Below are 14856 nucleotides of genomic sequence, written 5' to 3'. Positions count from 1 at the left end.
ATGGGATGAGGCTATTCTCTTTTGATGAGGAATGAATGGTAGGCTATGTCTGCATCCAAAATGGCACCATATTCCCTATATAGTTCACTACTTTCAAGCAGGGACAATAGGGCTCTAGTCAAAAGTAGTGCATTATGTAGGGAATGGGGTGCCATTTGGGACGTAGAATATGTGTTGCCTAGATGTATGCAGGGCACATAGGTTCTGCATCCCAAATGGCACCGTATTCCCTATATAGTTCACTACTTTCAAGCAGGGACCATAGGGCTCTAGTCAAAAGTAGTGCATTATGTAGGGAATAGGGTGCCATTTGGGACAAATAATATGTGTTCCCTAGATGTATGCAGGGCACATAGGTTCTATCCTTGACAACCAAAGAAACAGGTACAATGGAAGATTATTTCACTGGAGAATCGGATTTTAGTGGGATTGCAAGTAATAATGCAGGTAACAATATAGTAATGAAATAATGCCACTATTGGATTGCACAATATTCTCAATCATCCTGACCTAAGCACTACACACAATGTGTGTGTGTGTGTGTGTGTGTGTGTGTGTGTGTGTGTGTCAGTGACTTAAGAGTGCAGAGCTGGCATTATCAAGTGGGTCAAAGGTTCAGGCTGAAGACAGTGTGAGCAGCCTGCCGACTGACTGGTTTGCTGGCTGGTAAGCTCATAATTAAAGTGACCACACAGATGTCCCATCTGCCACTACAACCACCACCACACATTACTGGCTCTCATGTAAACATAATAATCCAATGAGAGGCCAGGCACACACACACACACACACACACACACACACACACACACACACACACACACACACACACACACACACACGCAGTGACACATGCACACACATGCAATCATCTATATATGCACACACATGTACACAATAAACACACAAGCACACACACACAAACACGCACCCACACCCGAACCCACCAACACAGCCAGACACTCCAACATACAAAAACAAACATTATGTATTCAACAAGCAACTGAGTCTCTCTAAACCCGTTTATCTCCTCTATGTCCTGTCACTGCAGAGAAACCTCCTTTAATAGGTGCTAAAAGGTACAGAAACAAGAGCAATACAATGACAAAGAAACACATTTCTAGCATTGCCTGTTGAAATTACTGCCATCCACCACCACTGACAATGAGCAATACAGGGAGAATTACACCAGTTGAGCAATGCCAAGCACTTCATCTCCTATAGTGTTCAGTGTGGTGGGAAGGTCTCTTTTCGCTGAGCATTATAAGGACATAATGGAATCCCCGTCTACATTGTTCTTCCACACTCTAGGGGCCGAGGAGGCATGCAGTCATCCACAGGAGTCACAGCTAATAAGAACAATCCGTCTGGAGAGAAGCAACCGCCCGGCGACGGAAGCATCTGTCACAAAGGGACTAGAGCAGGACCCAATCACAGATAAGCCTAATATATTTCCCCCCTACACACACACATGCACACCCAGTCTAGCCTGCCTCGCTTATTCGGGCTCTGGGACATCGGACGTCGTTATGCTAACGCTATCAGCTGATTCATTGGTCCACGCCAGCGATAGCCCAGAATATAAACAGATCTGAGATCAGCCTGGAGTCTGGATGATGTGACAGAACACATAATAAGGCTATGGCTGGTTGAGTCAGTCACTGATTGGGGATCAGACTGATGGCAGACATAACTGAGGCAGTCAGGGAAGGGCGATATGAATAGGGACAAAGACTGGAGACAGGCACTTATGTAAACAAAATACGATGCCTCCCCCGCTCACTGACTTTTATTCGATTTCTGTGTTGAATGATCTGTGCCTGATTCCTCAGGCATTATTCCATATGGGGGGGGGGGGGGGGGACAGCTAGCTACAATACAGGCACACAATAGCAAGTCTGAGCAGACTGTGTTGTCTGTGCTGACTGCAAAATCTGATCTATACGGTACGCCCACATGGATAAAGTAATTCCGCGACAGAATGAATGTGTTGATGGATACGCATATAGATATATGGTGACAGAATGCCACAGCCAAGGCTGAACATGATACAGAGTTGTGGGGCATGGGTATGTTAAGCTCGCGGGCTGGAATGAAAATGTCGCAGGCTGACTGTTTAACAACTACTAGTCCATTAAGTTTGACAACATATAGAATTATTGGGTTCTAAGTTAATTAACGTTTAATCGATGTGCTTTGCAGTGTGTTAGCCATCAACGCTGTTGTGAATGCGGTTGAGTGAAGCGGGTGAGTTGCCATAATAGCCACTACACTGGAACACATCCTTGGAGGCATGGGTTCGAATCCCACTTCTGACATCATTGTTGCGATTTGGGGGATGCTTGAACTCCAGTCGCCTTGACCAAGGGCAGCGACAGTAACCACTGGCCCACAAACACCCTTGGGAGAGCAGTTTGCGGTCTTAAGAACATCAGATTTCTTACAATACTAATTTATTTAAAAATGTTTAATTTTATTTAACTAGGCAAGTCAGTTAAGAACAAATTCTTATTTTCAATGACGGCCTAGGAACAGTGGGTTAACTGCCTTGTTCAGGGGCAGAATGACAGATTTTTACCTTGTCAGCTCAGGGATTCGATTTTGCAACCTTTCGGTTACTAGTCAAAAACTCTAACCACTAGGCTACCTGCAAAACTTAGAGAAGAAACACTAATACCATAGCTGGACTTGTACCGTAGATGGACTTGTACCGTAGTTGGACTTATACCATAGCTGGACTTGTACCATAGCTGGACTTGTACCATAGCTGGACTTGTACCATAGTTAAACACTACATGACAACAATGACTATGACGACCCACCATGTTTAGAGGTCATTCTGCGCAACTAACTCCAGACAACTAACTTCAGTTACAAGGTCAGACTATTTTAATATGACAGATTTTCTCACCCAATTTAAAATGGGAAGATAAGCGCTCATTTTAAAAATCCACGGGTTATTCTCGTAAGGCAGTGCATTGAATGACTATCTCCTAATTATGACATCAGTTCCCGAGCTGAGTGGTGCTGAGTAGTGAATTATTTTACATACTGTCACACCTCAATGAGCCTATAGTAAGAAGAAAATGACCATATAGTAAGGGGGAAATGGAGTCTCGAAGCAGTAGTCATTATTCACGGTCAGAGAACTGACAAAGACTTCCTCCTTCCTTCATTTTAAATGTTGGAGAGATAAAAATGTGTCTTTCAATACAGTCAAGGTTGACTGATGAAGTAATACACCAAGAGATAGGTCTATATTCTCCACTGAAGTGGAGAAAGGTAAGAGGGCAAATGGACTGAAATAAGGATTTCTCGCCACAAAAGATTTAAAACAGAGACGGCTAATGAACCAAAGACAGTGTAATTTTTGGGGGTGTAAATTAAAATTGGCTCCTAGTTTGAAACCTGTGGCAAAGTCTGTTGCATTAAAGTCTTTGGCATTACGTCAATGGGTACAGCAGTGCAATCAGTGCAATGGTAGCATGCACAGAATGTATCTAGGCCTATATAGTTTGTGTCTGACCTGTGTCATGCTACTGTGTAAGCTGGTGGCGCCTACTGGTCTGTTGTCATGGCGCATGGCGGTGTGTGTGTGTGTGTGTGTGTGTGTGTGTGTGTGTGTGTGTGTGTGTGTGTGTGGGGGGGGCAAAATCCCCACCAGGTCAAATGCTATTTCTAGGGGGTTTGTTAGAATAGTATTGGGGTTAGAATTAGGTTTTGGGTTAGGGTTAGGTACTAGGGTTTGGTTTAGGGTTATGGTTAGGTTTTTGGGTTAAGGTTAAGGTAAGGGTACAGGTTAGGGTTAAGGTTAGGTTTAGGGGTTAGGGAAAATAGGATTTTGAATGGGACTGAATTGTATGTCCCCACAAGGTTAGCTGCGCAAGACTGTGTGTGTGTGTGCGCGCGTGCGTGCATAGGGGCTGCGTGTTACCTGGAGAAGTGTTGCTGTAGCGAAACCATCTGCGCTCGGCCCAGCTCCGACTCGTCCGTCACCTCCCGAAGCCGCTTCTCACTGTCCAATCGCAGGCGTCGCTCTTCCTCTAGGACATGAATCAGCTTTTGTCGCTGTGGGGAAAAGGACAGTCAGGTTAGCTGCTGGTTTTAATAGGTGTTGTTACCGGCCAACACAGGTAGAGAGATAATAAAGTCACCAGCAACAGACTAAAATCTGAGTATCTACATGTCACAAATATCCATTTCATAATATCTATGTCATAATATCTATGTCATAACATCTATGTCATAACATCTATGTCACAACATCTATGTCATAACATCTATGTCATAACATCTATTTCAGCAGTGCATGTGTAATTCTACAGTTCAGGAGAACCATACCATCTAACTAGAGCTCCTAAAGCCATCCCAGTTGCCATGGCACAAAATGGATACCCAGTGTAATGCAGCACCCTGCACTGTAATAAAACAAAGATGTTTATTCAAATGTACAATTGTAAGGCAACCAGCAATCCTATTGCAGCTGTGGTAATACATTCAATCTTGAACCCTGCTGACCTAACCCTGATACAATTGAGACATGGATTGTGTGTCAAGGCTTAAAAATCCTTCTTTAACCTGTCTCCTCCCCTTCACCTACACCTACTGAAGTGGATTTAACAAGTGACATCAATAAGGGATCATAGCTTTCAACTGGATTATCCTGGGCAGTCTATGTCATGGAAAGAGCAGGTGTCCTTAATGTTTTGTACACTCACTTAAACCCTGCTGCCAGAATCACAGTGGATAACAACTGCACTAATGCTGTCTTTACTAAACATGGTTTGGAAAGACTCCACTGCAGGCTCAGTGCTGAAAGATGATCAACTTTTGCTATAGAGTCTCTAAAAGCAGAAAAGCTTCTGAACATTCTTTTTTTTCTCTCTATGATCCTAATTGGACATGAACTATGTCCTGAAGCCTCAGAAGTTACTCCAAAGAAAAAACTGTCCTCGGTTCAGATTCTACACTTCAAAGGCTATGCGGCCTCCCTGCCTTCCTGTCTGACCAAATCAAGGAAGAAGTTTCACGTCAAAGATAATGTTGGGGTTCTGTGGTAAATTTTTATGGGGCCAAACACTGCCTGCTTTACATCTAAACTTCCACAAGCTGGTTGAGTTTGGGGTTTTCACTTGAAGACACTGTAAAACTGAAAACATGATATGGGGAAAATTAGTGCACCAACTTGCCTATAATCTGTCTCCATATGGCGAAATTAGTTACAGTAAGTGACAGATGTAACTATTGATCACTGCATGCTGAGTAAGCCTCTTAGCCATACAGTAGGTTTAACCACTCAACCATCTCCCTCTGTCTAGGGTGTAATACGCTTGCCAAAAGATAAGGTTGTTTACTTCTGGTATAAAAAAAAGAGAGGCCTTGACACTGTGTTGAACACAATAACGGTACAAAGTGAAAGGAACACTGCCACTACCTCGCTCTCCAACTAATGTGCATGAATTGAGGAGCAAACTGAAGTGAAGAGGAAATTGGACATTTCCTCTTCACTTGAACACTATAACATACAGTACAATATTAGGGGCTGGGATCAGAGCAAAGGAAAATCGTGCCTCGAATAATGCAGATACTGATAACCGTTCTTTATATTATGTTTCATGGACATTCCATGATATATCTCATTCACAGTGAAGGCTATAGGGGATGCCTCAAAAGGAAGGAAAGAAAAGGGGATACCTAGTCAGTTGCACAGCTGAATGCATTCAACCAAAATGTGTCTTCCGCATTTAACCCAACCCCTCTGACTCAGAGAGGTGCGGGGGCTGCCGTAAAATCGACATCATCGGCGCCCGGAACTTTTGTGGTTGGGGTTAAACTGCCTTGCTCAAGGGCAGAATGGTAGATTCTTCCCACCTTGTTGGCTCAGGGATTCTAACCAGCAACTTTTCGGTTACTGGTCCAAATGCTACGCTACCTGCCTCATACACAGCAAATGGCCACCAAGGCCATGGGTAGCTGACTATGGCTGTCTTACAATAGAGGGTGTAATGCACATTTCATCATATGTGTCATTCACAGTGAACATTGTAGTGGATGCTTCAACATAGACTACAAGTGCGGACGTCTCACTATGCGGACGTCCGCACTATGCGGACGTCTCACTATGCGGACGTCTCACTATGCGGACGTCTCACTATGCGGACGTCTCACTATGCGGACGTCTCACTATGCGGACGTCTCACTATGCGGACGTCTCACTATGCGGACGTCTCACTATGCGGACGTCTCACTATACGGACGTCTCACTATGCGGACGTCTCACTATGCGGACGTCTCACTATGCGGACGTCTCACTATGCGGACGTCTCACTATGCGGACGTCTCACTATGCGGACGTCTCACTATACGGACGTGTCACTATACGGACGTCTCACTATGCGGACGTGTTATGAAAGCACATGACTCCCATCTCCTGACTTCCTTCTGTTCTCTGTACTGTTGTCCTGAACAAGGTCTGTTAGAGACTGCATCTGAATAGAAAGACTAAAAGGTGCTGAATAATAAATACATTGGTAGACCATTATATATAAAGTGCTTAGTCACTGTAACTGAGTGAATAACCTTGTCCAAAATCAACTAGTTCAACACTCCATGAGGAATAGAGCCTTAGAGCAAACAAAGTATGGCCTTTCCTTCACCTCTGTTAAAAAGATATACAGGCATAAAATATTTACCTTCGTGGCTTTCACACATAAAACATGAGTTCATTTTAAAAAGTGATAATGAACAAAGTTCTTTAATCATCATTATTATGTTATTTCTGAAATATGCAACACTACCAAGATCTTGTTCATTAGGTTGTCCATTGCATGGTAAACATGACGGACAATTTCACAAGACTAGTACTGCAGGGCCATCTAGTGGCTATTGAACAACACAATTGCTCAAGCAGCATACAGGAGAGGAACTAACCAAGGAGCCTACTGTAACACAAACCAGGGCCCTTACCACATGAATGACACATTTCAAACCTCCATATATACTATGTAGGCCTTAATATAACAACTCTGTATTACTCTCAAATCAAACTACCTATATAACTGTACATCAAATCAACCCCTATACCCTACCCCTAGACACTACTAATGGTTAGTGTGAATACTAAATCAACCCCTATACCCTACCCCTAGACACTACTAATGGTTAGAGTGAATACCAAATCAACCCCTATACCCTACCCCTAGACACTACTAATGGTTAGAGTGAATACCAAATCAACCCCTATACCCTACCCCTAGACACTACTAATGGTTAGTGTGAATACTAAATCAACCCCTATACCCTACCCCTAGACACTACTAATGGTTAGAGTGAATACCAAATCAACCCCTATACCCTACCCCTAGACACTACTAATGGTTAGAGTGAATACCAAATCAACCCCTATACCCTACCCCTAGACACCACTAATGGTTAAGGTGAATACCAAATCAACCCCTATACCCTACCCCAGACACTAATGGTTAGTGTGAATACCAATTCAACCCCTATACCCTACCCCTAGACACTACTAATGGTTAGAGTGAATACCAAATCAACCCCTATACCCTACCCCTAGACACTACTAATGGTTAGAGTGAATACCAAATCAACCCTATACCCTACCCCTAGACACTACTAATGGTTAGAGTGAATACCAAATCAACCCCTATACCCTACCCCTAGACACCACTAATGGTTAAGGTGAATACCAAATCAACCCCTATACCCTACCCCAGACACTAATGGTTAGTGTGAATACCAATTCAACCCCTATACCCTACCCCAGACACTAATGGTTAAGGTGAATACCAATTCAACCCCATACCCTACACATAGTCACTATTACCCTACTCCTTGACACTACATTTGAAACCCTACTTCTTCAAAGAGTATCTTAAATAATCCCACAGCACCCCTCCTCGTACCACTTCCTCCCCCAAAGGTGCGTAACACTCACACAGCTGCTTTATTGAGTAAAAATGTACTTACTATGACTGAGATATATGGTTGTCTTAAGATGAATGTAAGTTGCTCTGGATAAGAGTGTCTTCTAAATGACTACAATGAAAAAAAATGCCATCTCTAAAAGAGAAAGACAAAGTAACACTGAATGGAAAAAGTGTCCCACACTACTGCAACACCACAACCAGGGCCATTTCCAGACCAAAAAAAATAATTAATTAAATACAAAACAATGACAAAAACTTTTTTTCCCAAGGGGGGGGGGGGGGACCTCTTGGCTCCTTCAGTTGTGAGCCCAGTGTGTTAGAGATGAAGCCATCCAATAAATAACCATGTTTCACTCTAACTCTGTGACTTGGCCCAAATTCTTCCCAACAACGCTTTTCATTCGCTGAAGCAGTTGAGCAGACCACATTAAACCCTATTCACAACTGAAACCACCCCCAGTTCTTCAACACGGCCGTAAACCCAGGGCTACTATCTGGCGCACCAGGGAGCCTCTCCATCACACGTAATGCCTGCCGTAAATAACACGCCGCTACAGGAACATAAACCCACAGTCGCAGGGCTGGTGCCAAGTTAGAGCTGGACCTAGCTGCAACCGGGACCAAACCCAAACGAGTTCCTTTACCACGACTAGTTAGACCGGAGTTGAACGACTGAACATGAGTTCAAGTAATCGCTTTTGAAAGTTTAGTGACCTTTTTGGAAACTAGACCTTTGCTCTTTCAAAAGGGATGGGTTTTCTATCATAAAATGAGACAACTCTAACATAAACAGGTTTAAACACAGGCACAGTTCAAAAAACAAAAACATCTCAAATCAGAAAGTTAAAGGTAAATTGTACTGGACTTATTGCAACTTAAATTACTTTACATCAAAAATGTGTCGACCGATTGTTCAAATACCCACACTAATTGCCTAAACATGTTTACTGTATGTGAATATCACCTCCATATACAAAGGGCAAATTTGCCTCAAACTTAACTGCAAATGACACCCTATTCCCTACATACTACTCGATAATCTCCCTAAGGTCCGTGGTCAAAAGTAGTGCACTACATAGGGAATAGGGTGCCATTTGGAACGCATCCCATGCGTCTTCATACTAAGCCTTGCCAAGAGCTTCAGTAACAACACACTTATAACAGCATACATTATATTAAAAGCAGTCTTCTGCTTTTGTTCAATGTATAATTTCTGCCATTTAACAAGGCCCAGAACCGTTAAATCCTACTTTAAGATATCTGTACGTTGCCAGAAAATCCTAGCGAGACATTACAGTATTTCACAGCTGAAGTATTTACTGTCCACAGATTTTATGTGCGTTTGGCAATTGGCCTTGCCCAGTGATAGCAAGCCTGATAATTGAAAGCATACACTAACGTGCTAAAACCAACCACTTACATTTAGCTGCAGCTAGACTAGACAACGTTCAGTCTTTTCAAAAGGAGGATCAACTCGATGTGAGAAAAACTGTTCGGGCAATCAGTAGAAAAACTAGCATGAGCATTCTTTCTAAAGCAACATTTACTTTGATGTCTCAAGTGACTAAAAAAAGGATATACCTCTGATTATGATTAGCTTGCACGGTAGTAGACTGGCTTCACTGATGTTCTTCCCTCTCTGTCCTGTAGATGGCCTTCTCTTCCTAAGAAAACTGTCAAGGCCCATATTCACAAAGTGTCTCAGAGTAGGAGGTGCTGGTCTAGGATCAAGTCCTACTTGTCCATATAATCGTATTAATTGTGATCTAAAAGGAAAAACTGATCGTACAACATTTATAATACTGTACCGGGTACTTTTGTCACATTTAATGTCTCCTCCTTTACTCTTATCAGTCATATAATCTGCCAGATGAGATGCTTCATGATTCTGCTGACTCATCAAGGTTTAGCGAGTGGCTCTGCCTAGGGATTGTAGCTTGGTATTCAGGATTAACATTGAACTCAATGGGATTATCATGCTATTACCTGGGAAGGTCACGGTGGGGAAATAAGCAAGGCTAGTGATTTCATCCAAATATTACTACAGCAGTGAAAAGTGAAAAGTGAAACATTGGACTGCCTAGTCAGTTGCACAACTGAATGCAATTCAACCGAAATGCGTCTTCCTCATTTAACCCAACCCTTGTGAAACAAGGCATGGCATTTGGAGCTGGGTGTATGCATACAATCTATCATTAGAGAAATATATACATATGGTATAAACAGAATCATAACTTCAAATCATGTCTCTGTCATATTATACAGTATATGTAACTGGGCTTGATTGCTCCATGTTATAGTAACCCCGTTGCACTAGACACAGTCCTAGCATGGCTGTGTAATTCTACAACATTGTGTTGTCATTTATTCATAAGGGACAGACAGACAGGGTTCTCAGTAGTGAATTACTAGACCTTCCGTAACCCCCTGATACCCCTCCATGATCCGGAGGAGATTTTAAATTAATTAGAGACGACTGCGTCTCTCAAGGCCACGTTGTGCACCAGCTGCAGTCTGTGCAATGCCACATTGTGCACAAGCTGCAGTCTGTGCAATGTTATCAGTGAATGAGTGTGTGTGTGTGTGTGTGTGTGTGTGTGTGTGTGTGTGTGTGTGTGTGTGTGTGTGTGTGTGTGTGTGTGTGTCCCTCTCACTCTATAATCTCTTCATTACACAGTGCACCTCAGTATGAGGCTGGGAGGCTCTCGCTGAATCAAAGGTCTGGAGGATATCTCCTTGGCCCAGTACTGCAACACAAACATCAGGGACACAAAGCACCATGCAGGTTCCTCCTCCTTCATCAATAATACATGCAGTTTACTGTCTGCCTGTCTGCCTGCCTGTCTGCCTGGCTGGCAGTATATTGACCAGCCTGGATTCTGCTGGAAGAAGTGTAACAAGGGGATTTGTCTGACAAGCAAACTGTAGGCTAAACAATGTGTGTTCACAACAATGCAGAATACAGGTACTTACCTTCTATTATGACAACAACAACAAAATGCTTTAAAAAGTAGCATGTCATGTAGCATTTTTGCCTGAAGTGCCTTTACTCTTTTAGCCCAATTGCATTGAAACAATTAATTTTCTCAATAACAATTTAATTTCTGGCAGGTTCTTAGTAGTAGCTCTGCCCTTGGTACGTTGAGCAGAGAACAATTACCATAATATCCATATTTAAATTGCAGTATAAAATATGATTATATTCTTGAACATGGCCTTTTGCTAAAAGAATACTTATCTTTGAAATACAGAGGATGGTGTAAACCGAACCTCATGCTATTCCCTAGAAATCACTGCCCTACAGATCCCTGGGGAGTCCATAAATTCAATTATCATGCAGGGCCAACCATTACATTAGAGCCTGGCTATTGCTCTCACGCAGGCAGCAACTGCAGATGTACAGCATACACACACCCCGGGATATGGTAAACCGTATGAGTGGCCCATTTATCATTGCCAAGGGACCCACACCCTGTCCATCCACACACAGAAATAGAAAGAGAAAGAGAGAGGGAGAAAGACAGACAGACACAAAGAGAGAGAGGCACACACACACACACACACACACACACACACACAAACACACAGAAACGTAAACACATACACACAATCACACAGAAACGTAAGCACACTCACACACACGCGCACACACACACACACACACAGAAACGTAAGCACATACACACAATCACACAGAAACGTAAGCACACACACACACACAAACACACACACAGACACACACACACACACACACACACAGAAACGTAAGCACATACAAACACATCAACTCAGCAAAGAAATAAATGTCCCTTTTTCAGGACCCTGTTTTGCAAAGACAATTCGTAAAAATCCAAATAACTTCACAGATCTTCATTGTAAAGGGTTTAAACACTGTTTCCCATGCGTGTTCAATGAACCATAAACAATTAATGAACATGCACCTGTGGAACGGTCGTTAAGACACTAACAGCTTACAGACGGTAGGCAATTACCTGTACGCTCTCGTTGGCTGGCCCTCGCTTCATACTCGTCACCAAACCCACTGGCTCCAGGTCATCTACAAGACCCTGCTAGGTAAAGTTCCCCCTTATCTCAGCTCGCTGGTCACCATAGCAGCACCCACCTATAGTATGCGCTCCAGCAGGTATATCTCTCCGGTCACCCCCAAAGCTAATTCCTCTTTCGGCCGCCTCTCCTTCCAGTTCTCTGCTGCCAATGACTGGAAGGAACTACAAAAATCTCTAAAACTGGAAACACTTATCTCCCTCACTAGCTTTAAGCACCAGCTGTCAGAGCAGCTCACAGATTACTGCACCTGTACATAGCCCATCTATAATTTAGCCCAAACATCTACCTCTTCCCCTACTGTATTTATTTATTTATTTTGCTACTTTGCACTTTCTTCCATTGCAAATCTACCATTCCAGTGTTTTACTTGCTATATTGTATTTACCTCGCCACCATGGCCTTTTTTGCGTTTACCACGCTTATCTCACCTCATTTGCTCACTTTGTATCAAGACTTATTTTTCTACTATATTATTGACTGTATGTTTGTTTTCCATGTGTAACTCTGTGTTGTTGTATGTGTCAAACTGCTTTGCTTTATCTTGGCCATGTCGCAATTGTAAATGAGAACTTGTTCTCAACTTGCCTACCTGGTTAAATAAAGGTGAAATAAAATAAATAAAAATTAAGGTTACAGTTATGAAAACTTATGACACTAAAGAGGCCTTTCTACTGACTCTGAAAAACACCAAAAGAAAAACGCCCAGGGTCCCTGCTCATCTGCGTGAACATGCCTTAGGCATGATGCAAGGAGGCATGAAGACTGCAGATGTGGCCAGGGCAATAAATTGCAATGTCGTACTGTGAGACGCCTAGGACAGCGCTACAGGGAGACAGGATGAACAGCTGATTGTCCTCGCAGTGGCAGACCACGTGTAACAACACCTGCACAGGATCGGTACATCCGAACATCACACCTGCAGGACAGGTACAGGATGGCAACAACAACTGCCCGAGTTACACAAGGAACGCACAATCCCTCCATCAGTGCTCAGACTGTCCGCAATAGGCTGAGAGAGGCTGGACTGAGGGCTTGTTGGCCTGTTGTAAGGCAGGTCCTCACCAGACATCACCGGCAACACCGTCGCCTATGGGCACAAACCCACCATCGCTGGACCAGACAGGACTGGCAAAAAGTGCTCTACGCTGACGAGCCGCAGTTTTGTCTCACCATGGTCGGATTCGCGTTTATCGTCGAAGGAATGAGCGTTACACCGAGGGCAGTACCCTGGAGCGGGATCGATTTGGAGGTGGAGGGTCCGTCATAGTCTGTGGCGGTGTGTCACAGCATCATCGGACTGAGCTTGCTGTCATTGTGGGCAGTCTCAACGCTGTGCGTTACAGGGAAGACATCCTCCTCCCTCATGTGGTACCCTTCCAGCAGACTCTTCCTGACATGACCCTCCAGCATGACAATGCCACCAGCCATACTGCTCGTTCTGTGCGTGATTTCCTGCAAGACAGGAATGTCAGTGTTCTGCCATAGCCAGCGAAGAGCCCGGATCTCAATCCCATTGAGCACGTCTGGGACCTGTTGGATCGGAGGGTGAGGACTAGGGCCATTCCCCCCAGAAATGTCTGGGAAATTGCAGGTGCCTTGGTGGAAGAGTGGGGTAACATCTCACAGCAAGAACTGGCAAATCTGGTGCAGTCCATGAGGAGGAGATGCGCTGCTGGTGCCCACACCAGATACTGACTGTTACGTTTGAGTTTGACCCCCGCTTTGTTCAGGGACACATTATTCAATTTCTGTTAGTCACATGTCTGTGGAACTTGTTCAGTTTATGTCTCAGTTGTTGAATCTTATGTTCATACAAATATTTACACGGTTGCTGAAAATAAACGCAGTTGACAGTGAGAGGACGCATCTTTTTTTTTGCTGAGTTTACACACAGAAACGTAAGCACACACACACTCCACCCAACCCCCCACCCCACATGTGCACCATCCAGAGACTGCTGGCTCTGTATGCCTGGCTGTCACCGCTCGTCAATGTGTGAAACCACTATGGGAGAGAGGGATCCCATTGATGGTCCCCATAGTGGTTTCGCACATTGCGATGGGTGACGAGCGGTGACAGCCATCACTGGGATCCCTCTCTCCCTGCACATGGCTGATAAGCCCCAATCTGTAGAGACAGCACCTGAATCCCCAGCGGTCCCCTCAGTCCCCAGTCCCTCACCAGTGTCAAAGATCCTCCAAACAGCTGTCAAAGGTATCTCCATGCTGTCTCCACACAGACCTCAGTCCACCACACAGACGTCAACCATAGAAATACAAGGAAAATACTATAGAATGAAAATATACTATTATACCAGCACTATTCTAGAATAGAAGTAATGCTATTTCTAGGACTTCAACTCACTAGGCAATCCCGCTCTTTCTTTTCCCCCTAACGGAGAGCTTATAGCTAGAATGCTTAGGCACGCTTTTTTGGTTTATTATCCCTTTGGCCTACTGCTCTGTGTGTTTGTCCTGATCTCTTTTAAAGACTCAGATCTGTAACAGTATCTTGCATTTTCCCCATGAATTACCACTGGTGCATTTGGATCCTTTGGAGTAAATGGGACAGTTGAATAGCCTGAATGCGATGCTGATGAGAAAATGTTTCAATCCCTTTCGCTAGAATTTCATTCAAGCGTGAGCGAATCGCATGCAGTAATCAAGGAAGGAGAAATAAAGTTGTGTGTGTGTAGACTTGCACGTGCGTGAATGTGTGTGTCGAAGAAAGCTGTACGCATCTACACTTCATTATGGGTCTATTAAGCTGTGATACCATGGTGTGCCTCAGATGGCAAAGAAAATAAAGTGTGTTTCACACAAAGTGCAGCGTTTATTTT

At 43.7% G+C, this 14856-nt stretch overlaps 1 protein-coding gene across 6 annotated transcripts in view; it reads right to left on the bottom strand.

Annotated features, from left to right (window-relative positions):
* LOC115196063 (nck-associated protein 5) overlaps nt 1-14856 on the bottom strand; it is a 167202-nt gene that overhangs the window by 71153 nt on the left and 81193 nt on the right. For all 6 annotated transcript variants that reach the window (XM_029756569.1, XM_029756573.1, XM_029756568.1 and 3 more), the window contains one exon: nt 3935-4068. In XM_029756569.1, coding sequence (XP_029612429.1) covers nt 3935-4068 — 134 coding nt within the window. The remainder of the gene's footprint in view (nt 1-3934; nt 4069-14856) is intronic.

This window comes from Salmo trutta, chromosome 6 (assembly GCF_901001165.1).
Source record: "Salmo trutta chromosome 6, fSalTru1.1, whole genome shotgun sequence".
NCBI lineage: Eukaryota > Metazoa > Chordata > Actinopteri > Salmoniformes > Salmonidae > Salmo > Salmo trutta.
This window is presented reverse-complemented; position numbering and strand designations above follow the sequence as displayed.